This window comes from Panulirus ornatus, chromosome 47 (assembly GCF_036320965.1).
Source record: "Panulirus ornatus isolate Po-2019 chromosome 47, ASM3632096v1, whole genome shotgun sequence".
Lineage (NCBI taxonomy): Eukaryota > Metazoa > Arthropoda > Malacostraca > Decapoda > Palinuridae > Panulirus > Panulirus ornatus.
The window spans coordinates 23,368,636-23,394,977 of NC_092270.1; the positions used below are offsets into that span (position 1 = coordinate 23,368,636).

The 26,342-nt window shown below is 39.6% G+C and overlaps 1 protein-coding gene across 4 annotated transcripts in view; it reads right to left on the minus strand.

Annotated features, from left to right (window-relative positions):
* Positions 1-4,864: 4,864 nt before the first annotated feature.
* LOC139763695 (protein RER1) overlaps positions 4,865-26,342 on the minus strand; it is an 83,293-nt gene continuing 61,815 nt past the window's right edge. For all 4 annotated transcript variants that reach the window (XM_071690019.1, XM_071690018.1, XM_071690020.1 and 1 more), the window contains 3 exons: positions 16,091-16,221; positions 15,874-15,957; positions 4,865-7,230 (listed from right to left, as the gene is read on the minus strand). In XM_071690019.1, the coding sequence (XP_071546120.1) occupies positions 7,144-7,230; positions 15,874-15,957; positions 16,091-16,221 (302 nt within the window). In that variant the 3' untranslated portion in view covers positions 4,865-7,143. The remainder of the gene's footprint in view (positions 7,231-15,873; positions 15,958-16,090; positions 16,222-26,342) is intronic.

Consider the following 26,342-nt stretch of genomic DNA (forward strand, 5'->3'; position numbering starts at 1 on the left):
CATCATTTGTTGAACCCATTTCTGCACTTCCTCTTCAGCTCTCTCATACAGCCTCCTCTTATTACCACATCTCTCTTTCACCTTATCATTTCTGATTCGATCAACCATTATCACACTACATGTCCTCAAAAACCCCATTTCCCATGCACCCTCTACTGTACTTGTTTATCTGGGTGCCATGCTTTGCATCCAAAGAACACTGTTGAAATGAATAAAGTAATTCAATATTTGTTGTTTGCTGAGGACAGTGCTGGTGGCAGAATCAAGCAAGAACCTGCAGAGAAGCTGGTGTTGGAGTAGAGTTTAAGAAGGGAGAAAGTGGAAACTAATGTGAATAAAAGCAAGGTTATTAAGTTTTAAAGTGGAGAGACAGTCTGGTTGGAGAGAGAGGGAAGGGAGGGAACCTGGAGGATGTGCGATGCTAGAGATACCTGGGAATGGACATAGCAGCAAATGGTATTACAGAAGCTGAATTGAGCCATAGGATGGGTGAGGGGGCTAAACTTAGTCCTGGGTGCATTATGGAAAATATAGAAAGAAGGGTCTTTTTTGGTGAGGGCAAAGATGAGCATAATAGATGGTATAGTAGTCCCGACAGTTTTGTGTGAATGTGAGGCATTGGTCCTATATGAGAAAGTACAAAGGAGTTTAAACATGTTGGAGATGAGATATTTGAGAACAGTAAGTGCTCTGATTGGGGATGATTAAGAAAATGGGGTAAAAAAGAGGTGTGGTAATAAGAAGAGTATGGTTGAGGGAGCTGAGGAGGGTGTGCTGAAATGGCTTGGACATATGGAGAGGAGTGAGGAGAGGTTAACAAAGGGCATATGTGTCTGAGGTGGAGGGGACAAGGAAAAGGGGAAGACTGAGTTGGAGATAACTGGATGAATGGAAAAAAGTTATCAGTGCTCAGGTCCTCGTATTGCAGAGGGAGGTTAGGTTTGCAGGAGATACAGTGAACTGGAGCACTGTGATATGCAATTTCCTTTCCAAAAGTTTTTTTTAACTATGAATTTTCTAGTCAGACCTATTCTCAGTAGATGCATGAAGGTGTTTGAAGTTTTCTGGTTAAAAGCTTGCTAGTTGGAAGCTTCCTAACCAGAGGTTTTCTAGTTAATATTTTCAAATAAAAGGTTTTCTGTTTAGAAGTTTCAAACCAAGAGTTCTGTGGCGGGTGAAAGAGCTATGATTTGGGATACAATGAGGAATAAGTGGAAGAAGTCAACATCTATGAGGACAAAGTTGGGTATGTTTGATGTTACAGTACAGTACTCTCATCAGTGTAGTATGGATACAAGTTATGGTAAGGTCTGGGCCAGAGGTCAAAAAGTACAGAAGAGGGTGGATGTGTTGGAAATAAATAAAAGGGCTGACTGAGTATTTCATAGCAAGAAAGAGAGCTGAAAAAGGTGCACTGAAATGTCATCGCTGTTAAATTTGTTTGGACAGGGAGATCAAACAGATAGAACAAGTCTTAAATCAATGGGTGAGTTTGCTTTTGTGGTGGTGGTGGCAGGATTTGGGGGATGGAGAGTGAATTTGTTATTACTTCCAAATGACTCAAGTAGCTGGTAACAGAGTTTAGTGGAGCAAGAGAAAGAAGAAAGAGCAAAAGTGAACAAGTATTAGAAAATGGAGTGCAGTTGGAGATTGAGAGAGAATGGTTTAAAGATATGTTTGAATGGAAAGGATGTAAAGGAACTGAAATGCTTTAGGTACCTCGGAAGGGACATGGCAGCAAATGGGATAGGGGCTGAATAAGTCACAAGGCGGTAGAATGGGCTAAGGTCCTGGTAATTAAAGGGCATGTGGAAAATCCACCCCATCCTCTAAGACCCTTGTACTTACCTCCTGTAAAACCGCATCCAAAAACAGATTAAACACTCGCAATGAAATCACACACCTTTGATGGAAATCCATCTTCAATGAGAACCACTCAACTTTTTTCCTTTCCTAATCACACTCGGACTTACTCTCTAGATAGAACATCATGTGTCTTACTGCAAAGATGGGTATGCTTGAAAGTAAAGTAATTCAAACAGTGTGGTATGGATACGAGTTTTAGGCTATGTTGGGAATGAAATGCTTACAAATATTTGGAGTGAAGTGGGTGATTTTGTAAATTGCAATAGTGTAAAGATACAGGTGTGGAAGTAGTTACAGTATGATTGATTTGTACAAATGGAGGTTATGACTATCTAAAAAGATCTATATGTAAGAAGTAAAGGAAGCAAGGGGGAGACCAAGGAGAAGCTGGAATGGAGGTTTTGGAGTATCAGGACGTGAACTTTCATGAGGGTGAGAGGAATGCGTGGGTTAGATTGAACTGAATTATGTGGTTTATAAGGGAAAACATGCTATTAATGGGATGAACCAGTGTATGTGAAGCAGTCAAGGTACATCATGGAATACTCTGTGGAGACTGGCTATGGCTGTAGACTAAAGCCTACAAATTTGGCCACTGTTCATTTGTTTATGATCCTACCTCGCTACAGTTGGAGAAAGAATGTTATAAAAAAAAAACAAAAAAACGAAAACTAAATATATTCTGAGGGGCGTTCTAACTCCACCTGCAAGTGATATCACCAGGAATGAAAATTCACCTTCAAGATGGATGCATCATTGTCAGGAGGGAATGAAATACTGCTTCATCAAGGACTTCCCTCTCTAAAGGAGCCTGGCATACCCTGTTCTTGCATGAAATGGATCCTGAAAGATACATGAGCACACTAATATCCTGTCCACACTCTGATGTCTGATCATTATCTTGGGGAGATTTTGATAAAGCTAAAGCTTCTGACAAGGTATGGCATCAGGGTTTCATCCCAAGTTCCCCCTCTTTTGGGCTCCCTCCATATGTTTGTCCCTTCATATCGAGCTTCCTTCCTGGTCGATCAATCTCTGTAGTTGTTGATGGATCAACTTCCTCTCTTTTACCTATCAACAACAGCATCCCTCGAGGTTATTCCTTGTTTCCTACCCTCTTCCTCCCATTTATCAATCATATCCTTCTTCCAACAATTGACCACAAATACACTCATATGCTGATGACAACCCCAAATTCCCCCACTCACTTAAAATCTCATCCATCATCTCTTACTTGATCTGCATCTTATTTCCAACTTCCTTTAAAAACCCCACCTTGGACATGATATCCCAGTGGGATGAATGCAACCTGGTTAAATTTGATACCTCCAAAACCTAATTTCTGCCAACTTTTCTTTCTAAAACCCCTCAATTTTCTCTTGATTGATCTGTAATCCATCCCTTAACACAATGAATAATGATAATCACCTTAACCCCTTTATATCTCCCGATGGATATGTAAAAGAGCTAAGCCACGTCCCTAAACTGATATTTATGCTTCAATTTTCTTGCCTCGGCTTCAAAGATGTCCACTGAGCCTGGGTGATGGTTGAGGTAGCACTGTGCATTAATTTTTCTCTACTATCAGTCATCCTCCAGACATGTCAATTACAGCACAACTTCACAAGTTTCCTTGGAAGGAAATTAAATGGAATTTAATTAGATTGAGGACCTAGCAAAAGATCCTGAATTATCTGACAATGATGATCTGTCTTTCAAACGTGGAGTGAATTTATGGACAGTGACGCTTCCAGCATTGAAAGTTGACTCAGGTGAGGCAGAAAGCTTTCTACCAAAAGTGCTGGCAGTGTTGCTTATGCCTGCCTGACTTAGGAAACACATCTGACTGGTGCAGCTGGTAATTTTACAAACCTTTACAGTTTTGCTATCATGAAAAAGTTTTCAGTGAATCACAGCGATTAAAATAATTAAAGATTTATTACATAAGATAAAACAATAATATTCTGAAATAAATTTTTTGGTGTATGATGAAACACGCAGTGGCAATTCACCTGACACTCAGGCCTTACTCTTACTCTTTTTCAGTATGCTGGACTGAAACTTCTACAAAACTTCGACACAATTCAAAGAAAATTAGTGATGAAACATGCTTCTAAAGTAACTTTTTTCCACTGTTTTCTTAATATCTTTGAGAATGTGAAATACATTATTTTTACCTGGAAAATGTAAATTCTGAGTTAGTAAGGAACTCGGTGTCACATGTTAGAGTTAACATCCAATTTATCTTGAGACTTTACATTGCACAAATTGCTAGATTGGGAAAAAATTTCAGATGCCATAAATTCTTTTCTTTTAAATAATTTTGGTTCTCCAACTGTGTAAAATACAAAGTCATCCATGTATGGAGTAGTAGTCTCATATCCGGGAGGTTCTCTTGGCATTCCTATTAAACAAAGTGAATCTAAAGCAATCCAACCTATCGATTCTCACATAGTGGCCTCAAAACATCACTGACTTTTCCTATGCTGCAATGCTGGTTCCCTTCCCCTTTTCTAAAGACATCACTTTGGTTTCCGTTCCTGAGAGCTGGCTGGTTCTATTGTCCATCCACCCTTAAGTACCACCACTACCACCATTAGCTGAACCACTAAATACTTGGAAAGATGGTGTCACATTATTGTGTGGCAGTTAGCAACTCTGGGATGGGTTGTTATGATATCTACTACTTTCCCTACACCTCAAATTTCAGAACTCTACTCTCCCTCCTCTCTTTCCTAAAAACTATAACTCAGTACTTTTTGATATGTAATTTTCCACACCCTCCAATGATTCTTACAATATACAAGCTCATCTTATTTCTCCTTCTCATTAACCCTCTTCATATTTCAATCAAGGCCTTGTCTTGACATGGACTTTAGTCTGTGACTAGAGCCTCCAACATAAAAAGAAAATAAATAAAATAAAGGACTTCCCAGGATTTCATAACAAACTTATCTGTGAAGTTTTATACATGTGCTTTTACTGTGAAAGATATGAATTCTTTTACTGTGGAAAATTTTATTCAGTTTGTCAAACTATACAAAAATTGAGAACATGCTCAAATATTCCATGATAAGGCTGATAATTTATGTGAAATTTTATAGATTTAATGAAGATATTTCCCCATGAAGAGAGAAACATAGTTACTGGAAAAATTATATATGCCAATGTAAACCATCCAATGAGGAAAAGAGAGGTTACTCAAACATATTCTACTTAGGTACAATACAGGCTTCTGAGATGTAAATAATCATAGAGTTTCCCCCTCTGTAACTACATTCGTTTTCATACATATTTGTTTGTCATTTCTCATTTTTAGCGGAACAGTACATGGGACATCCAAACCAGCCTCCTTTGCTCACATCTACCCTCTAGCAGTCACACACAATCTACTGACATCAAACCCTGCCATCCACACTCAAATCCCATACATCATTCTATGGTTTCCCATGATCACTCAATATGCCCAGATTCAATCCATTGGCAACATGTTACCCCCTGTACATCACAATACACCAGTTCTTTCTGTCCCATACACACCTGCCCTCCCAAATGCCCAAGCCCCAATAACTCGAAGCCTCTTTCAGCAACACCCTTCTATTGCATTCTTGGTCTCCCCCTTCCCCTTGCTATCTTCACTTGTCAACATCTACATCCTCTTAGTCAATCTTCACTCATCCTCTCCATATGTCCTAACCATTTCATCACACCCTGGTCAGCTCTCAATTGCACTCAGCTTACTATCACAACTCTCTTACACTAATATTCCTTACGCAATCAACCTTCCACACACCACATACTGTCCTTGGGCTTTTCATTTCCAACTCAACCTCCCTTTACCGTTATTTCGAGTTCACAGCCCAAGCCTCATATCCATACTTACTGAAAAATGTATTTAAGTAAAACAAAATAGAGTGCTACATACATCGTAAAAAACTAAAAATTAAGAATATATAAGAAATTTGCATAGGTACAATTTCATAGTTAATGCCAATAAAATGGAGGGCTTACATGCATCTTACCAATATAAAAAAAGAATTATCTCAGAGGATTCTTTATATAAGTTCAATATTTCAATTTCTAACAACATACAGTATTTCATCATATTGATTTAAATACTACCAAAGATAACAAAGATAATTAATCACAACAAAAACCAGTACCATACAGTGTATAAATGAAACATGGTCATTGTAATGTCATTAGTATTTGTCAAAATTTCTTAATCCTCTGAAGCTAACAAGTTTATGAAAGATATCTTTTTATGCATAAGATAGGAGAATAATGAAGTTAACATGTTTGTGAAAGCTATACAAATTCTGTATCAGTAAGATGGGAGGGATGTTTCAGTAGAAGCAACAGTATAGTTTTTATAATAATGTTATCATGGTCATGGGTCAGTATTCTTCATGTCATACCTAAATATGGGGCTCAAGTATAAGCACGCATGTAGAAAGTTAGTAATTCTGTGAGAACACCAAACAATATGAAATCCCATATACTTAATAAATTGATTCTTTTCTTGTTCAAAAGAGTACCACCACATTCAAAACATGAATTTAAATTCTGTATAATTAGACTTCCAAAAACTTATAGTCCATGCAGAAGCAGTATGACAAACATCACCATTTCTAAATTAGGTCTTCTAATAGCTTTCTTTGGTTAATCATGCAAATAAATTTCTTCTCTTGAAATTACTCCAAATTTCAGAAAATGGACACTTCCTGAAGAGGTTACTTTAACAACTTGACCTTCAGTATAAAATACTATGTACTTTGTAAGAATAAAACTCACTAGGAATCTATCTAGTTCATGACTGAACCCAATTACAATCAGCCTTTAAAACACTGGCCTTAGGTATTTACCATGAGTTGCTAAAGGAAAGTCAGAGAAGTTGTGCCACTCAGTGAATATTTTGTGAGGCATACACTTTGCTTATATGTCAATTATTGAAACAAGACTTATACTGGAGCACAAAACTGTTAATATTATGGAGGTGGACTGTAGGAGACCTGGCAGTATTAGCACCACCTATACTCGCTAGTCTTCCTTAAACAGTGGTGTGCTGACTTAGCTGCTTACTTACATTAGTGGGCATATGTGGAAGCCCACCTAACTATATGTACAAGCTTACTCAGTGTACATAATTCACATAATCACTCCTGACATAATTGATAGGAAAGTTCTGTCATGACATTCAGCATTTCTCTATGCCTGCAGCTTGTAAATGGATAACTGCAAATGTCTAGTCGATTTCAGGATGCTGACATAGTTGGGTCAGTGGGCAGCAGTCTTTGAATTCTCTTGAGTCTGATATCTAGGTTTGCCCAATGAAAATGGCAAATATTTATACTTGATCATATGCTGAAAGAGAGATACATCTCATTAATTAATTTAAATACGTTCAAAAAAAAAAAATTGAAACAATGACTGCACACCAACCCATATATTTTTGATCTCTTGATATTGATATGATACAGTACAAATGGTGATGTTTAAGTATTCTGCATGAGGATTTTGATAATAAAACAAGGATTCTTTCCTTAACCTAACCCTTTGTCTGCCAATTATGATTAAAGTAGTAATGAACTTATTCTTTGTAACCCCCATATAAAACTATAGTCCACAGTTATCAAAAACAATCTGTATGTCCCACATACTGCCGATCCTTCCCAACCAGAAGATGGCCCTAGGGTCCCATAACTGCTGCCTTCACATGATGGCTGGCTGAAACATAACTTAAAAAAGTGACTCAGTCAGATGATGGCAGTCATTCAGAAAAGTGTTCTTCTTTCTCTCATTTTAATTCTTTTTTCATACTTGATTGCCATTTCTTGTGTTACTGAGGTAGCACCAGGAACAGACAAATAAAGGCCAATCCTCTCACATCCATTCTCTAGCTGTTATGTGTAATGTACTGACACCATAGCTTCCTATTCACAACCAGGCCCCACAGACCTTTTCATGGTTTACCTCTGATGCCATCTCCCTCCTTCAAGCAGCACCAATCAATCAACTACAGCTACAACCTCTTTCCTGCACTACCCTGGAACCTCACCAATACCTCAGCACCCCTGCAACATGACATTAGTTGCACCAACTTCCTTCTGCAGAAGCTCACTGAGACAAGGCAATGACCTCTCTCCTATGGCACTACAGACACCTGCCTTTCACCTCCTGCACTGCACTACGGGACACATGCTTCTCACCTTATTCTTACCTAAATGCTCACCCTGAGCAACACAGGACTTACCATGTGCTGTTATATTATTTTAAACATCTCTGTGTACCATAATTGAAGGCTAAATGTTAATGACAAATACTTACCCTGCTTCCTCCATCACTCTTCTCCATTGGTCTTCCAGTGAAAGACTAGGCACTGTTGAAAGCCCTAGTTCCCTATCCTTGGAAAATTCCCATTGTACATCTAGTTTTTTGCATTGACAGAGCTGCACCTTCATAACTTTAAATTTGTTAAGGCTGAGCAATATTAGCCAAGCAACAAATTCATGCTGCTGTCGGAAGACTTCCTATTTCTCTAGGACATTCACCTATCTAACTATCTATATCTCTGATGCCTGTTACAGTTGGAACTCCCTCAGAGGGGTGGCCACCATCATCTGCAAACATATTTATGTCTCCTAGGGAAGCTGTCAGGATATATGTGGAACTACAGTGTCCCTAATAATTTGTCCTAAAGGACATAAAATTACTTCCGAGAGAACCTGCTTGTTAAGCACATTACAAGTTCCATTTCTTAGTCTCGTAAGGTCAGTGTCAAATCCTTTTGACAATCAGTAGCTGGAAGGCAGCCAACGACCAGGGAGGAATATTGCCAGTACTACCCACCTGGGTATCAGGAGGGTTAGTGATAGCTGCATAGTGAGTAAGCACTATAGTGATTGTCAAGTTGCACTTCTCTGACCCAGTTAGCTGTCTTATCTTTCTGTCTCATCCAAATATGGACCACAGGCTTTCTGTCCACAAACATACAATCTCTCCTTGTCACACATAACACTTATCATTTAACTCGCACAGATCATTCTTTGTACAGAAGTAGTAGGTAGGACCATTTAGGTAGAAACATTAGGTACTAGTAGTAGGTAGGAACATTTAGGTAGAAATATTAGATACAAGAAGTAGGTAAAGGTAGTCAGTAGGAACATTAGGTAGGAGCCTCTCTAAACACTGCACAAGACTTGCCGATGCCAGTGGCCTGTTAAGGGTCAAGCAGCAGCAGCAGCAATGGAGTTCACTAGTTATGAACAATCCACTGCCGTAGCCACGTCCATGAGGAAGTTCCAGAGGGGAACAGGCATCAGAGATGCCTCTGATGCTTCACATGCGCTGGTTCAGTCCACCCCTGTATACCCGTATACCACATTGTTACAATTCACTCTACACAGTGCATGCCTTTCACCTAAATGCATGTTCTGGCCCTGATCATTCAAAAACTTTTTCATTCCATCCTTCCATCTCCACTTTGGTCTCCTGTTCTCCTTATTCCCTTCACTTCTGACACGTATATCCTCTTTGTCAACCTTTCCGCACTCATTCTCTCCATTTGTCCAAGCTATTTCAGCACATCCTCTTCAGATCTCTCAACCACACTTTTTATCAACACATCTCTCACCTACCTTTTCATTACTTAATCAAACCATCTCACACCACATACTGTCCTCAAACATTTCATTTTTAACACACTCAACCTCCTCTGCCTAGTCTTATCTATAGCCCATGCCTCACATCCATATAATAATGTTGGGACTACTATACCTTCAATATACTCATTTTTGCTCTCCCAGATAAGGATCTCTCTTTCCACACATTCGTCAGTGCACTCAGAACCTACACCCCTTCACCCACCCTATGACTCACTTCCACTGTTCCATTTGCTGCCATGTCTTCTCCCAGATATATAAAACACTTCACTTCCAAGTTTTCCTAATTCAAACTCACATCCCAACCTACCTGTCCCTCAACTCTGCTAAACCTGACAACCTTGCTTTTATTTACATTTACTCTCAATTACCTCCTTTCGCACAGACTTTCAAACTCAGTCTCAAACTTTTGCAGTTTCACACTTGAAACTGCCACCAGTGCTATATCATCTGCAAACATCAACTGATTCATTTCCCAGGCACTCTCATCCCCTACAGACAACATACTCACCCCTCTCTCAGACTTGCATTTACATCCCTTGCTACTCCATCCATTAACAAATTAAACAACCATGATGACATCACACACCCTGTTCCTGACCAATATTCACTTGGAACCATTCACTCTCCTCTCTTCCCACTCATACACATGCCTTACACCCTTGATATAAACACTGCATCTAACAGTTTTCCTTCTATATTGTCTATTCTTGAGACCTTCCACAAGGCATCTCTATCTACCCTATCATATGCTTTCTTCACATCCACAGATGCCATAGACAAAGCTATCCATTTCTTCAAGTAGTTTTCACACACATTCTTTACCACATATGAAACCACACTGTTCCTCTCCATTCTGTTGCTCTGTACATGCCTTCACCGTCTAAATCCCTACCCTCCAATACAACTTACCAAGTACACTCAACAAACTCATACCTCTGTAATCCGAACACTCCCCTTTATCCTGCTTACCTATATTTACATTCTGCCAATCCTCCATCACCTCACCATGATCCATACATACACAGAAAATCCTAACCAACCAATCAACAACACAGTCACCTTCCACAAAGCATCTCTATCAACCCTATCATATGCCTTCTCCAGATCCATAAACAGAGAAGAGGTAGTAAAAGCTTTGCAGAAGATGAAAGCCGGCAAGGCAGCAGGTTTGGAGGGTATTGCAGTGGAATCTATTAAAAAAGGAGGTGACTGTATTGTTGACTGGTTGGTAAGGTTATTCAGTGTGTGTGTGACTCATGGTGAGGTGCCTGAGGATTGGCGGAATGCTTGCATAGTGCCATTGTACAAAGGCAAAGGGGATAAGAGTGAGTGCTCAAATTACAGAGGTATAAGTTTGTTGAGTATTCCTGGGAAATTATATGGGAGGGTATTGATTGAGAGGGTGAAGGTATGTACAGAGCATCAGATTGGGGAAGAGAAGTGTGGTTTCAGAAGTGGTAGAGGATGTGTGGATCAGGTGTTTGCTCTGAGAAATACTTAGAAAAGCAAATGGATTTGTATGTAGCATTTATGGATCTGGAGAAGGCATATGATAGAGTTGATAGAGATGTTCTGTGGAAGGTATTAAGAATGTATGGTGTGGGAGGCAAGTTATTAGAAGCAGTGAAAAGTTTTTATCGAGGATGTAAGGCATGTGTATGAGTAGGAAGAGAGGAAAGTGACTGGTTCTCAGTGAATGTTGGTTTGTGGCAGGGGTGCATGATGGTTGTTTAATTTGTTTATGGATGGGGTTGTTAGGAAGGTGAATGCAAGAGTTTTGGAAAGAGGGTAAGTATGCAGTCTGTTGTGGATGAGAGAGCTTGGGAAGTGAGTCAGTTGTTGTTTGCTGATGATACAGCGCTGGTGGCTGATTCGGGTGAGAAACTGCAGAAGCTGGTGACTGAGTTTGGTAAAGTGTATGAAAGAAGAAAGCTGAGAGTAAATGTGAATAAGAGCAAGGTCATTAGGTACAGTAGGGTTGAGGGACAAGTCAATTGGGAGGTAAGTTTGAATGGAGAAAAACTGGAGGAAATGAAGTGTTTTAGATATCTGGGAGTGGATTTGGCAGCGGATGGAACCATGGAAGCGGAAGTGAATCATGGGTGGGGGAGGGAGTAAAAGTTCTGGGAGCGTTGAAAAATGTGTGGAAGTCGAGAACGTTGTCTTGGAAAGCAAAAATGGGTATGTTTGAAGGAATAGTGGTTCCAACAATGTTATATGGTTGCGAGGCATGGGCCATAGATAGAGTTGTGTGGAGGAGGATGGATGTGCTGGAAATGAGATGTCTGAGGACAATATGTGGTGCGAGGTGGTTTGATCAAGTAAGTAAATGAGAGGGTAAGAGAGATGCGTCGTAATAAAATGATTGTGACTGAGAGAGCAGAAGAGGGTGTTTTGAAATGGTTTGGTCTCATGGAGAGAATGAGTGAGGAAAGATTGACAGATATATGTGTCAGAGGTGGAGGGAACGAGGAGAAGTGGGAGACCAAATTGGAGGTGGAAGGATGGAGTGAAAAAGATTTTGAGTGATTGGGACCTGAACATGTAGAAGAGAGAAATGCGTGCAAGGAATAAAGTGAATTGGAACGACATGGTATACTGGGGTCAACATGCTGTCAATGGATTGAACCAGGGCATGTGAAGCATCTAGCGTAAACCATGGAAAGTTTTGTGGGGCCTGGATGTGGAAAGGGAGCTGAGGTTTTGGTGCATTATACATGACAGCTAGAGACTGAGTGTGAATGAATGTGGCCTTTGTTGTCTTTTCCTAGCGCTACCTCGTGCACATGCGGGGGGAGGGGGTTGTTATTTCATGTGTGGCGGGGTGGCGACGGGAATGAATAAGGACAGACAGTATAAATTATGTACATGTGTACATATGTATATGTCTGTGTGTGTATATCTATGTATACGTTGAGATGTATAGGTATGTATATGTGCATGTGTGGACGTGTATGTATATACATGTGTATATATATACATGAGTGTGTGGGTGGGTTGAGCCATTCTTTCATCTGTTTCCTTGCTCACACTCAGTCTCTAACTGTCATGTGTAATGCACCGAAACCATAGCTCCCTTTCAACAACCAGGCCCCACAGACCTTTCCATGGTTTACCCCAGACACTTCACAAGCCCTGGTTCAATCTAATGACAGCACATTGATCCCGTTAAACCACATTGTTCCAATTCACTCTATTAGTTGCACGCCTTTACCCCTCCTGTATGTTCAGGCCCCGATCATTTTCACTCCATCCTTCCACCTCCAATTTGGTCTACCACTTCTCCTTCTTCCCTCCAACTCTGACACATATATCCTCTTTGTCAATCTTTCCTCACTCATTCTCTCCATGTCACCAAACCATTTCAACACATCCTCTTCTGCTCTCTCAACCACACTCTTTTCATTACCACACATCTCTCTTACCCTTTCCTTACCTACTTGATGAAACCACCTCACACTAAATATTGTCCTCAAACATTTAATTTCCAACACATCCATCCTCCTCCACACAATCCTATTCATAGCCCATGCCTCACAACCATATAAAATTGTTGGAACCACTAATCCTTCAAACATCCCCATTTTTGCTCTCTGCGATAACGTTCTCGCTTTCCACACATTCTTCAACGCTCCCAGAACCTTCACCCCCTTCCCCACCCTGTGACTCACTTCCGCTTCCATAGTTCCATCCGCTGCTAAGTCCACTCCCAGATATCTAAAGCATTTCACCTCTAGTTTTTCTCCATTCAAACTTACCTCCTAATTAACTTGTCCCTCAACCCTACCGAACCTAATAACCTTGCCCTTATTTGCATTTACTCTCAGCTTTCTTCTGTCACACAATTTACCAAAGTCAGTCACCAACTTCTGCAGTTTCTCACCCGAATCAGCCACCAGTGCTGTATCATCAGCAAACAACAACTGACTCACTTCCCAAGCCCTCTCATCCACAAAAGACCATATACTTGCCCCTCTCTCCAAAACTCTTACATTCACCTCCCTAACCACCCCATTCATAAAGAATTAAACAGCCATGGAGACATCACACACCCCTACCGCAAACTGACATTCACTGGGAACCAAGCACTTTCCTCTCTTCCTACTTGTACACATGCCTTACATCCTTGGTAGAAACTTTTCACTGCTTCTAACAACTTACATCCCACACCATATACTCTTAAAACCTTCCACAAAGCATCTCTATCAACCTTATCATTTGTCTTCTCCAGATCCATAAATGCTACATACAAATCCATACATATATATCAAAAAGCCTCACTGTGATCACACAGCCCTTCATCACAGCCACATGTACACCAAAACCTTCACTCAACTCTCCATCTACCCTTACACATGCATTTGTTCCTCTACTGAAGGCTTTCACACCATCCAACAGTTCTCCCTGTTTTCTAAATATCCTTAAATCCCTTAAAGTATTCTATTCAATTGTCATACAGTCTCTCCAGATCCATAAAAGCTGCATACAACTTCTTAAGTTTTGCTAGATCCTTTTCCACAGTCATTCTCACTGCAAAAGTCTGGTACACACATCCCCTACCTTTCTAAAAAAAAAAAAACCTTTGCTCCTTACTTCCATCACCCTATCAATCAAAACTCTTGCATACACTTTTCCTAGTAAATCTAATTAATTCCCCCAAGCATGTTTAACAAATTTCCCTATAATTACAACATACATGCTTAGCACCTTTCCTTTCAATAAAGGAACAACTTTCACCCAATCCTCAAGCATAACCATCTGCTTCCTTGCTAAATAACATATCTCCCTGTACTTTAACATTTCAGCTATAATCCCATCCACTCCAGGTAACTTTCCTACTTTCAATCTCATTACTGCCCTTTTCACCTCACTTCTCGCTACAGACCCCTCCACTTGTATCCTTTACCTTCTACCCTCCATAATCATGCATGTAACAACTTCTGCCTGACCTTCTCCCATATTCATCAATCCTTCAAAAAATGCTTCCCATCCTTTCACTTCCTCATTTTGATTCAGCAAATCCTCTTTATTACATCTCACATTTATATTTCCACACACATCCACATCTTTCCTTTTTCACCTAATTGTACATTTTTATTCTCAAACTTTTCACTTCACTTTCTTCCAAATCTTTATCTACTCTTTTTTTGTTTTCCTCTATCAGCCTTATACATCTTTCTTCCCTACTCCTATGCTGAACTTCCACTGGTTCACTCCATTCAAACAATCTACAATTTGCCTTTACCTTCTCTCCCACAGCACTTCTAATCTTATTCATACACCATGCATTTCCACTTTTTTCTTATAACTCACAACCTCTAATCCAACTATTAATTGTACAACCTTTAACAATCCTCCTCTAAACACCTTAAATACGTTATTCACATGACTAAATCCCAAACTTTCTGCAATTTCATCTGAATTTTCTATCATCTTTCTTTCATATGACTCCTTGCATTCTGATTCATCTTCTCCCTTGCCAACATTTTTAGACCTCTTCATTCTTCCTTATATCATACCTCCACTTCTCTCTAATCCAGACCTTCACAAAAATGGCATTAAAATCTACAGTTATGTACAGATCCATGTATCTGCTTGAAGAAAACAGTTTACTATGTTTAGAATAGCAAAGTAGAAGGACACATTTACAAAGCAATGAATAAAACAGGAACTTGCCTTCTTTCTGACCACCTGGTAACAAAGAAAATTATAACTATGCTCATATTAACTCGCACTAGTAATTTTTCCTGTATGTGCTATTAACATCAGAACAATACATTTGCAATTCATAATTTCAAAGAAATTCAAATTCACTTATAACCTATTCTGTTCGCTCTTTAACTTACAAAAGCTTCTTAACTGTATTCAACTTGCTATTTTGCTTTCAAGTACCTGGATCCTTCATAATTCTCATCTTTTCTTATGTTTATAGCTCTTAACTGTTCACTTCCTGAACTCTATCCTATTTTACCTTTATTCTTCCTATTCATCTCCTTATCTTCACCCCATTCATGTAATTAAAGTCATCCTTCTACATCCATTCTCTCTGCATCACTACACCTTTTATTATTTTCAAACCCATTTATCTCAAACATCCTAATGTATCATTTCATCTACTCTTATTGCCAGATTTCATCTTAAGTAATCCATCTACAGAGTTTGCAACTCCCTCCATCATTCTGATTTTGTACACTCATTTTTTAATCTTTAACATCCAGCAACCCCTCTCACACAAATTCTGTTCAAATTCATTTACACTATAACTCTCCTCCTATACCTTATCAGTTTCCCTTGCATCTGCAAATTCCATATTAAAAGATCAAAACTTCTGAACATAATTTACCTTTATCTGTCTCTTCATGGTGATGCAGAATAAGGTAATGAAGTACATGACAAGGATTGGCCAGAATACAGGGACGTTGAAGAGCTGCACAAAATAGATTAGACATGTTTACAAACAATTCATGAAGTGACACATATTTCAACAAAAAAGAAAAAATATAAAAATTCAACTACTTCATTTCATTTTACGTCAATAAAAACAAGAATACGAGTCTGACCTGAAAGAAAGTGCAGAAGAAGGCAATTAATGTAGATTTTGTTACACTGTACCAAAATTTGAACTCTGGCAAACGTCGCATAAATGGACGAAACTCTTCATTGACTTTTGTTGGTAAGCTTGGACCATCATCTGCAAAAGCAGGTACACCATAGAGGACAAAATTCAAAACAAGTTGTTACAGATGAACAGCTTCCCCAAATGCAAGATACAATCTATTACCTTACCTTCCTTAACCAGGGGTCATTACAATTAATCAAAATAAGTAGATGATGTTTAAAGATACCTAAAAAATCTTTCTAATGCCATTTTGCAAGTTATAAAATACAAATAGTTATGAAGTTTGAAAAACCACTTTCTAATCAAATAACTGGTCAACAAAACTGAACTTCTTTTCCTCATCGAGGAATTATAAATTTTTAGTCCGTTTCAGTACAACATATCTCATTTTCTTCCTACGGATACATACTTTTTTAGTTCAAATGCAGCTACATGATGCATGGGTGAAGGTCAAATGATAAGATTTGTGCTAGTTCAAACTTTTTATTGCAGAAATTCATTATTCCTAGACAGACGACTCACAAAGATACCATCCAAAAGGACAAGCTATAAACACTGAGCTTTCAACCTTATATGGCACTCTTCACAAGCAAAAAACACCGAGCTTTGGACCTCCTATGGTGCTCTGACTCAGGTTCATCCCTTTATAACATTCAGCAGTAATCTGCAAGTATTCCTTCATTCCAGAAACCCTGATATCAATGCTCCATTGCACTGATGTCCTAATGAAAGCAATCTCCTTGTTCATCAGACACTGCTCCAAGATTCTCCATGAAAACTTCCCATAGCAGCACTGGATTTCAGAAGTCATTTCACATTGCCTTCAAAATCTGTAGATCTTACGTTTCATAAGATTTTCACAAAGCCAACCAAAAGAGTTCCAGGCCTGCAGCTCCAAGTCATCAAGATAAGTGCTAAAATTGTGGTCTTTCAGGAGTTCCTTTATTTGCAGACCAACAAAAATGTCTTCTTTCAACTTGCCTTAATGATCGCAAATTTTTCCACCACATACTTTTATTTATTACACTTAATCTCCATCTCCCACATTAGCAAGTAGCACACAGAAACAGATGAGGAATGGCCCAACCCACCCATATACACATGTATATACATAAACTCCAACACTTGCACATATACATACATACACATTTCAACATATATATACATATACATACACAGACATATGCATATATACACATGTACATAATTCACACTTGCTGCCTTCATCCATTCCTGCCACCATCCCCCCACACATGAAATAGAACCCCCCCTCCAGCGAAGTAGTGCTAGGAACAAACAAAAAAGGCCAAAATCATTCACACTCAAGTCTCTAGCTGTCATGTGTAATGCGCTAAAACCACAGCTCCCTTTCCACATCCAGGCCCCACGGAACTTTCTATGGTTTACCCCAGACACTTCACATGCCCCGTTCAATCCACTGACAGCACGTCCACCCTGGTATACCACATCGTTCCAATTCACTCTATTCTTTGTGCGCCTTTCACCCTCCTATATGTTCTGGCCCCGATCATTCAAAATCTTTTTCACTCCTTCCTTCCTCCTCCACTTTGGTCTCCCACTTCTTCCCTCCACCTCTGACACATATATCCTCTTTGTCAATCTTTCCACACTCATTCCCTCCATGTGTCCAATCCATTTCAATACATCCTCTTCTGCTCTCTCAACCACACTCATTTTATTACCACACCTCTCTCTTACCCTTTCATTACGTACTTGATCAAACCACCTCATACCACATATTGTCCTCAAACATTTCATTTCTAACACATCCACCCTCCTCCTCCGCACAACCCTTTCTATAGCCCATGCTTAGCAACCATATAAAATGAAAAAAAAAATTATGAATTAAACCAAGGCAAACACTCCAAAGTTAGGTGCAAAACATTATCTGGTGGACTGGCTAATCTTCAGAGAAAAAGTCTAATATTAATATAATCAGGTATACAAAAGGTAAGAGTTAACTGTTTAAGTCTCTCAAGTTTAGGAAAAACACATTAATTACTGGAATGGCCAAATCAAAATACAGTTGGTGTTAGCACTGCAACAGACACTACAGGCAGCAGGGTTACAGCAGTGACTGTCAAAAAGTTTAGGAAAAATACATTATTTACTGGAACGGCCAATTCAAAGTACAGTTGGTGTTAGCATTGCAATAAGTACTATGGGCAGCAGGGTTGTAGTAGTGACTGTCACAGACACGTTAAGTCCTAAGAGGTGTATGAAGATCCAACATAGTCACTAGCAGGTTACTGGAGCCTCCAAGCAGATCCAGTGACTCCTCCTTTACTGAGGGTGCTAATCATGGCTAGCTAAGAGACACTAAAATCGGTGTGGAATTCAATTTGTGGAAGGAAATTACATGTGTACATCAGTGCTAGTAGTAACTTGCCATACTATTAAAAATTAACACCAATAATATGGTGAGGGTTAAGAAGCATGTGAGAGGAGCTATTTATGTCTGTCTAGAAAAAAAGATGGGTATGTCTGGAGGTATATTCAACACAACAGGATGCAAGCCTTGGGCCTTAATGCAAAAGAAAGGGAGGGGGAGGATGTTGTAGAAATGAAATCTCTAAGGACATGTATGGGAGGTGTGAGGACACTGACTAAGAGGATCTACATATCATAAGTGGAGGGAATGCAGAAGTACCTACCTTCCAACAAGCAACAACACAAAAGATTTTGCCATACAGGAAAGCTCAATGCTTGTTGAATAACACTGTTTCTCTCAGCTGCTGCTCCTTTAGAGCAGTGGTTCTTAAATTTTTGGCTTCGCGCCCCCTCAGCATAGTCCTGGATACTGCGCTCCCCTCTAACCTTTCAAGCTTAATTAAACAATAATCGGTAGCTTTTATAGCAGTATACAGTGCTTAATTGCTTAAGTGGGATCCCTGCAGCGGATCTTTATACCAATAAAGTCATTGCTGGAGTCTGAGTTTTTGGATGAAAGAAAGTTTTTCTGCTTCTATATTTTAGTCTTATTCTATCATCTTAATGCACCTAGTTTCAATGAAACTTATTTTTTTGCTTAATCTTTATATTAACAAATGGTGAAAAACCTACTTCACATAGTACGTAAATGAAAATGGGACAATGACCTTTAGGACTGACAGGCTTATTTTCTGGTAAAGTGAGACATATTTCACCCAAAACTTCTCTAGACCAAGACAAGTAAAATCATCCTCTGCTACAGAACTAAATCTAAATTCAAGAAATTCTTCTTGCATAGCTTCAGGAATATCCTCAACTTCCACATAAAAGGGGTTCCTGTTCCTAGCAAGGTGATCTTTAAAACTGCTGTCACTATTGTTAGGAAAATAGTGATGAAATTCATTATCCAGGCTTTCAAGGTGATCCTCAATTTCTGTTTCAAGCTTGTCACTGAAAAATTCTTCTCTTTCACAACTTCATCCAGATGAGGAAATGATGCTGCACTCTTCTGTATGCAACACTTCCATATTTGCAATTTCCCAATGAATGTTTTAAATGCTTCACAGTGGTCAATCACAGTTATCTTTTTCCTTGTAGCTTCAGGTTCATGTCATTTGACTTGAAAAAATCTACCAGGTAGGCCAGGGAAAAGTTAACCATCAGAATTAAAGGTGGTGAGGTACTGTTTTCCTTGTTTCCAGAAACAATTTTACTTCTCACAGTTCATACAAGTGCCCAACATATTCCCCTTAAAGAGCCAGCATACGTTAGTGTGAAAAAGCAATGTCTTATGCTCTGTTGCTAAATCGTGACAAAGCTGTGCAAACAGTCATGTATTGAAGGCACTGTTCTTCATGAAATTTATGATCTTGATAATGATGTTCAAATGTAACCAGAGCTGTGAAGGTAGAGTCTTTCCTGCCGAAGCTTGGCAAAGTATGAAGCAGTGTGTGGAAATTGCGGATGGACTCTTCTCTTTCACCTTGCTAATGAAACCAAAGCACGATCCCAACATGGATAAAGCTCCACCTGTTCACATGCCAATTAAATTTTCCCAAGATATGTCACATACTGAAATGGTTTGGTCACATGGAGAGAATGAGTGAGGAAAGATTGACCAAGAGGATATATGTGTCAGAGGTGGAGGGAATGAGAAGAGAGAAACCAAATTGGAGGTGGAAGGATGGAGTGAAAAAGATTTTGAGCAATTGGGGCCTCAGCATACAGGAGGGTGAAAGGTGTGCAAGGAGTAGTGAATTGGGACAATGTGGTATACCGGGGTTGACGTGCTGTCAATGGATTGAACCAGGGCATGTGAAGCGTCTGGGTAAACCATGTAAAGTTTTGTGGGGCCTGGAAGTGGAAAGGGAGCTGCGGTTTCAGTGTATTACACATGACAGCTAGAGACTGAGTGTGAACGAATGTGGCCTCGGTTGTCTTTTCCTAGTGTTACCTCACACACATGCGGGGGAAGGGGTTCTATCTCATGTGTGGTGGGGTGGGGTGGCGATGGGAATGGATGAAGGCAGCAAGTATGAATATGTACATGTGTATATATGTATATGTCTGGGTATGTATATGCAGGTATACATTTAAATGTATAGGTATGTATAAGAGTGTGTGTGGGTGTTTATGTATATACATGTGGGTGGGTTGGGCCATTCTTTCATCTGTTTCCTTGCGCTACCTCGCTAACACAGGAGACAGCAACTAAGTATAATAAAAAAAAAGATGTTGCTCTTGAAAAAAATTAGAAACAGCATTGAAGATATCATCAGCTGTTGTTCTGGTCTCTAAATACCAACAAAACAACATTTCCTCCTCCACAGATCCTTTCCATAGGAATAGTGTAAACCAGCAACTGAGAGCATTGGGCTACTTCTGTGGTCTCTTCACATTGTACTGCAAAGTCTGGGGAAGATTTTACCTTCTCCACCACTTGAGCTTTCAGTCCTCTGCCATTTCAGCAATTGTTTTTCTGTGGAATCATATAATGAAACATAGCCAATTTCTGATAGCTCTCATCTGGAAGTAGCAGTTTTGCAGCATGTAAAATGCATGGTTTCACAAGTATTTCACCAATGCTATGCAACTTTTATGCTTTAGCTATCATGAGTGATAATTCATATGATGTCTCTATGATCTTTGCTGACTACTGACAAAATGTTCCTGATGTTTCCAGTCTTTTGTCTTTTAACGCTTTCTCTCTCAGCTGTAAAACAGGCTTATGGCTTGTCAACTAAGTCTGGATGGTTGCCACTGAGGTGAAGTTTCATTCTTGTTGGGTGCATGGCATCATTGCCCAAGGTTTTGAGGCATACAGCACACTCAGGCACATCAAAATCTCCCTTACTTAGCGATGTGAAACCCTATTTCAAGTACTCAAGCTTATTTTCTAGTCATCCTTTGCTGAGCCATTTCTTTGGGCATTCTGAAAGTAAAAAAAGTAAAACATGTGGCACCTTATCTGCTACTGTCATTTAATTACATTCAAAACCCTTCATAACAAATATAAATATTTACGGACAAAAATTTTCATGAAAAATATGAAGCTGTAATTTTGAGTAATGCATATTTGATACCTATGAATGATATCATAAGCCTCAAAAACAAACTCCCCAAATAATGAGTTCAAATACTATAGATAAAAATTCAATCTTAAACCCCAATATATCAAATGACTTTATATATGAGAATCATGTACACACACACATGGCTGATAACTCATGCCATGATTTTAAGAACTTTTGCGGTTCAAATATGTCACACAGGTTTAGATTTCCAAGACTACATGCGATTAACCTTTGTCTGTCCAGCATCAACAACGAAGAAGGGTTTGCTAATAAGTATCATAGGCTAGACTGGAATTCACATTTAACAAACAAATGAAACATGAAATATTTCATATTCAGCATATGAAAAAAAATATTATTTTTTTTTTTATTATACTTTGTCGCTGTCTCCCGCATTTGCGAGGTAGCGCAAGGAAACAGACGAAAGAAATGGCCCAACCCCCCCCCCCCCCATACACATGTATATACATACGTCCACACACGCAAATATACATACCAAAAAAAATATGCAAATAATTAATAAAGCAGCACTACTCTTTACGTAATAGCAGCTGAAATAATTCTAAAGCTTACCACAAAACTGCTGAGGTGTTGACATGACTAGCATCATTCCTGGCAAAGCCCTTATATATGAGTGGGACGAATGATCAGACAGATACAAGATGTGCTCAGTTCCTCTTGCTTGTACAGGAGTAAGGATGGGGGAGATGAACAGATGGGTACATGACAAGTTCAGCTCCTGAATGAGCTTTTCTCTCTGACTGCTCACAACCCCATTTGAGTTTTCTGGTGACCCCCTTGGGGGGTACACCCCCCACTTTAAGAACCACTGCTTTAGAGTATTAATCAATTCAAGGTTCATCAAGGAATGATTTCAGCTAAGAGTGTAATCTTCTCTTATATGATTTGATAGTCACTCCATGCATATTTTCAAATTTCTCCTGATAATGCATTAAACAGTTTCTCAAATTTCTTTACAAATACTTACATATCAACACATGATACCTTTTTAATAAGTTCCCAGTAATTACTCCGAAATTTGATTATACTGAATCTTCCTCACTTATATGCTTTCAGGTTTAAAAGATATCATTCATGCCTTCAACGTGCTGCCAAGCATGTATCATCATGTATCTCTCTTTTTGCTAAACTGCAGAACTAAAGTTCTTTTAGCCTTTCAATTTCTGTTAGGATGTGTTTCTGTATCTTTACATTTTGATATTTCCATCATTCAAACTGGTGACCATACAACGCAGTGGTATTCTATTATGCTTCTTGTATATAAAGCAATCATTTTCATCATTATTTTTTCATCACCTTCTATGAAAGTGCTCATTATCATACAATTCCTTACCTGTCTTAAAACTGTATTATCATACAACTCCTTATTTGTCTTAAAAGCACTATCATATCCCTGAGCCCATGTGCGAAAACACACACAAGCACACACATTTCATTTTTTTTATAATACTTTGTCACTGACTCCCGCATTAGCGAGGTAGCACCAGGAAACAGATGAAAGAATTGCCCAACCCACCTACATAAACATGTATATACATAAATGCCCACACATGCACATATATATATTTTTTTTTCTTTTTTTTTTTTTATACTTTGTCGCTGTCTCCCGCGTTTGCGAGGTAGCGCAAGGAAACAGACGAAAGAAATGGCCCCCCCCCCCCCCATACACATATACATACACACGTCCACACACGCAAATATACATACCTACACAGCTTTCCATGGTTTACCCCAGACGCTTCACATGCCTTGCTTCAATCCACTGACAGCACGTCAACCCCTGTATACCACATGACTCCAATTCACTCTATTTCTTGCCCTCCTTTCACCCTCCTGCATGTTCAGGCCCCGATCACACAAAATCTTTTTCACTCCATCTTTCCACCTCCAATTTGGTCTCCCTCTTCTCCTCGTTCCCTCCACCTCCGACACATATATCCTCTTGGTCAATCTCTCCTCACTCATTCTCTCCATGTGCCCAAACCATTTCAAAACACCCTCTTCTGCTCTCTCAACCACGCTCTTTTTATTTCCACACATCTCTCTTACCCTTACGTTACTTACTCGATCAAACCACCTCACACCACACATTGTCCTCAAACATCTCATTTCCAGCACATCCATCCTCCTGCGCACATCTCTATCCATAGCCCACGCCTCGCAACCATACAACATTGTTGGAACCACTATTCCCTCAAACATACCCATTTTTGCTTTCCGAGATAATGTTCTCGACTTCCACACATTTTTCAAGGCTCCCAAAATTTTCGCCCCCTCCCCCACCCTATGATCCACTTCCGCTTCCATGGTTCCATCCGCTGACAGATCCACTCCCAGATATCTAAAACACTTCACTTCCTCCAGTTTTTCTCCATTCAAACTCACCTCCCAATTGACTTGACCCTCACCCCTACTGTACCTAATAACCTTGCTCACATTTACTCTCAACTTTCTTCTTCCACACACTTTACCAAACTCAGTCACCAGCTTCTGCAGTTTCTCACATGAATCAGCCACCAGCGCTGTATCATCAGCGAACAACAACTGACTCACTTCCCAAGCTCTCTCATCCCCAACAGACTTCATATTTGCCCCTCTTTCCAGGACTCTTGCATTTACCTCCCTTACAACCCCATCCATAAACAAATTAAACAACCATGGAGACATCACACATCCCTGCCGCAAACCTACATTCACTGAGAACCAATCACTTTCCTCTCTTCCTACACGTACACATGCCTTACATCCTCGATAAAAACTTTTCACTGCTTCTAACAACTTGCCTCCCACACCATATATTCTTAATACCTTCCACAGAGCATCTCTATCAACTCTATCATATGCCTTCTCCAGATCCATAAATGCTACATACAAATCCATTTGCTTTTCTAAGTATTTCTCACATACATTCTTCAAAGCAAACACCTGATCCACACATCCTCTACCACTTCTGAAACCGCACTGCTCTTCCCCAATCTGATGCTCTGTACATGCCTTCACCCTCTCAATCAATACCCTCCCATATAATTTACCAGGAATACTCAACAAACTTATACCTCTGTAATTTGAGCACTCACTCTTATCCCCTTTGCCTTTGTACAATGGCACTATGCACGCATTCCGCCAATCCTCAGGCACCTCACCATGAGTCATACATACATTAAATAACCTTACCAACCAGTCAACAATACAGTCACCCCCTTTTTTAATAAATTCCACTGCAATACCATCCAAACCTGCTGCCTTGCCGGCTTTCATCTTCCGCAAAGCTTTTACTACCTCTTCTCTGTTTACCAAATCATATATATATATATATATATATATATATATATATACATATATATATATATATATATATATATATATACGTATACATTTCAACATATACATACATATACATACACAGACATCCCATCGCCATCCCGCCACACATGAAATGACACCCCCCTCCCCCCACGCGCATGCAAGGTAGCGCTAGTAAAAGACAACAAAGGCCACATTCGTTCACACTCAATCTCTAGCTATCATGTGTAATGTACCAAAACTACAGCTGCCTTTCCATATCCAGGACCCACAAAACTTTTCATGGTTTACCCCAGACACTTCACGTGCCATGGTTCAAGCCATTGACAGCATGTTGACCCCCGGTATACCACTTCGTTCCAATTCACTCCATTCCTTGCACACTTTTCACCCTCCTCTATGTTCAGGCCCCGATCACTCAAAATCTTTTTCAATCTATCCTTCCACCCCCAATTTGGTCTCCCACTTCTCCTCGTTCCCTCCACCTCTGACACATACATCCTCTTTGTCAATCTTTCCTCACACATCCTTTCCATGTGACCAAACCATCTCAACACACCCTCTTCTGCTCTCTCAACCACACTCTTTTTATTACAACACATCTCTCTTACCCTTTCATTACTTACTTGATCAAACCACCTCACACTACATATTGTCCTCAAACATCTCATTTCTAACACATCCACCCTCCTCTGCACAACCCTATCTATAGCCCATGCCTCACAACCATATAACATTGTTGGAACCACTGTTCCTTCAAACATACCCATTTTTGCTCTCCCAAATAACGTTCTCACCTTCCAAACATTCTTCAACGCTTCCAGAACATTCGCCCCTCCCCCACCCCGTGACTCACTTTCGCTTCCATGGTTCCATCCACTGCTAAATCCACTCCCAGATATCTAAAACACTTCACTTCCTCCAGTTTTTCTCCATTCAAACTTACCTCCCAATTGACTTGTCCCTCAACACAATATATATCTTTTTTTATCATTTATTTTGCTTTGTCGCTGTCTCCTGCGTTAGCGAGGTAGCGCAAGGAAACAGATGAAAGAATGGCCCAACCCACCCACATACACTTATATATACATACACGTCCACACACGCAAATATACATACCTATACATCTCAACGTATACATATATATATATTATTATTTTTTTTTTTATTATACTTTGTCGCTGTCCCCCGCGTTTGCGAGGTAGCGCAAGGAAACAGACGAAAGAAATGGCCCAACCCCCTCCCCCATACACATGTATATACATACGTCCACACGCAAATATACATACCTACACAGCTTTCCATGGTTTACCCCAGACGCTTCACATGCCTTGATTCAATCCA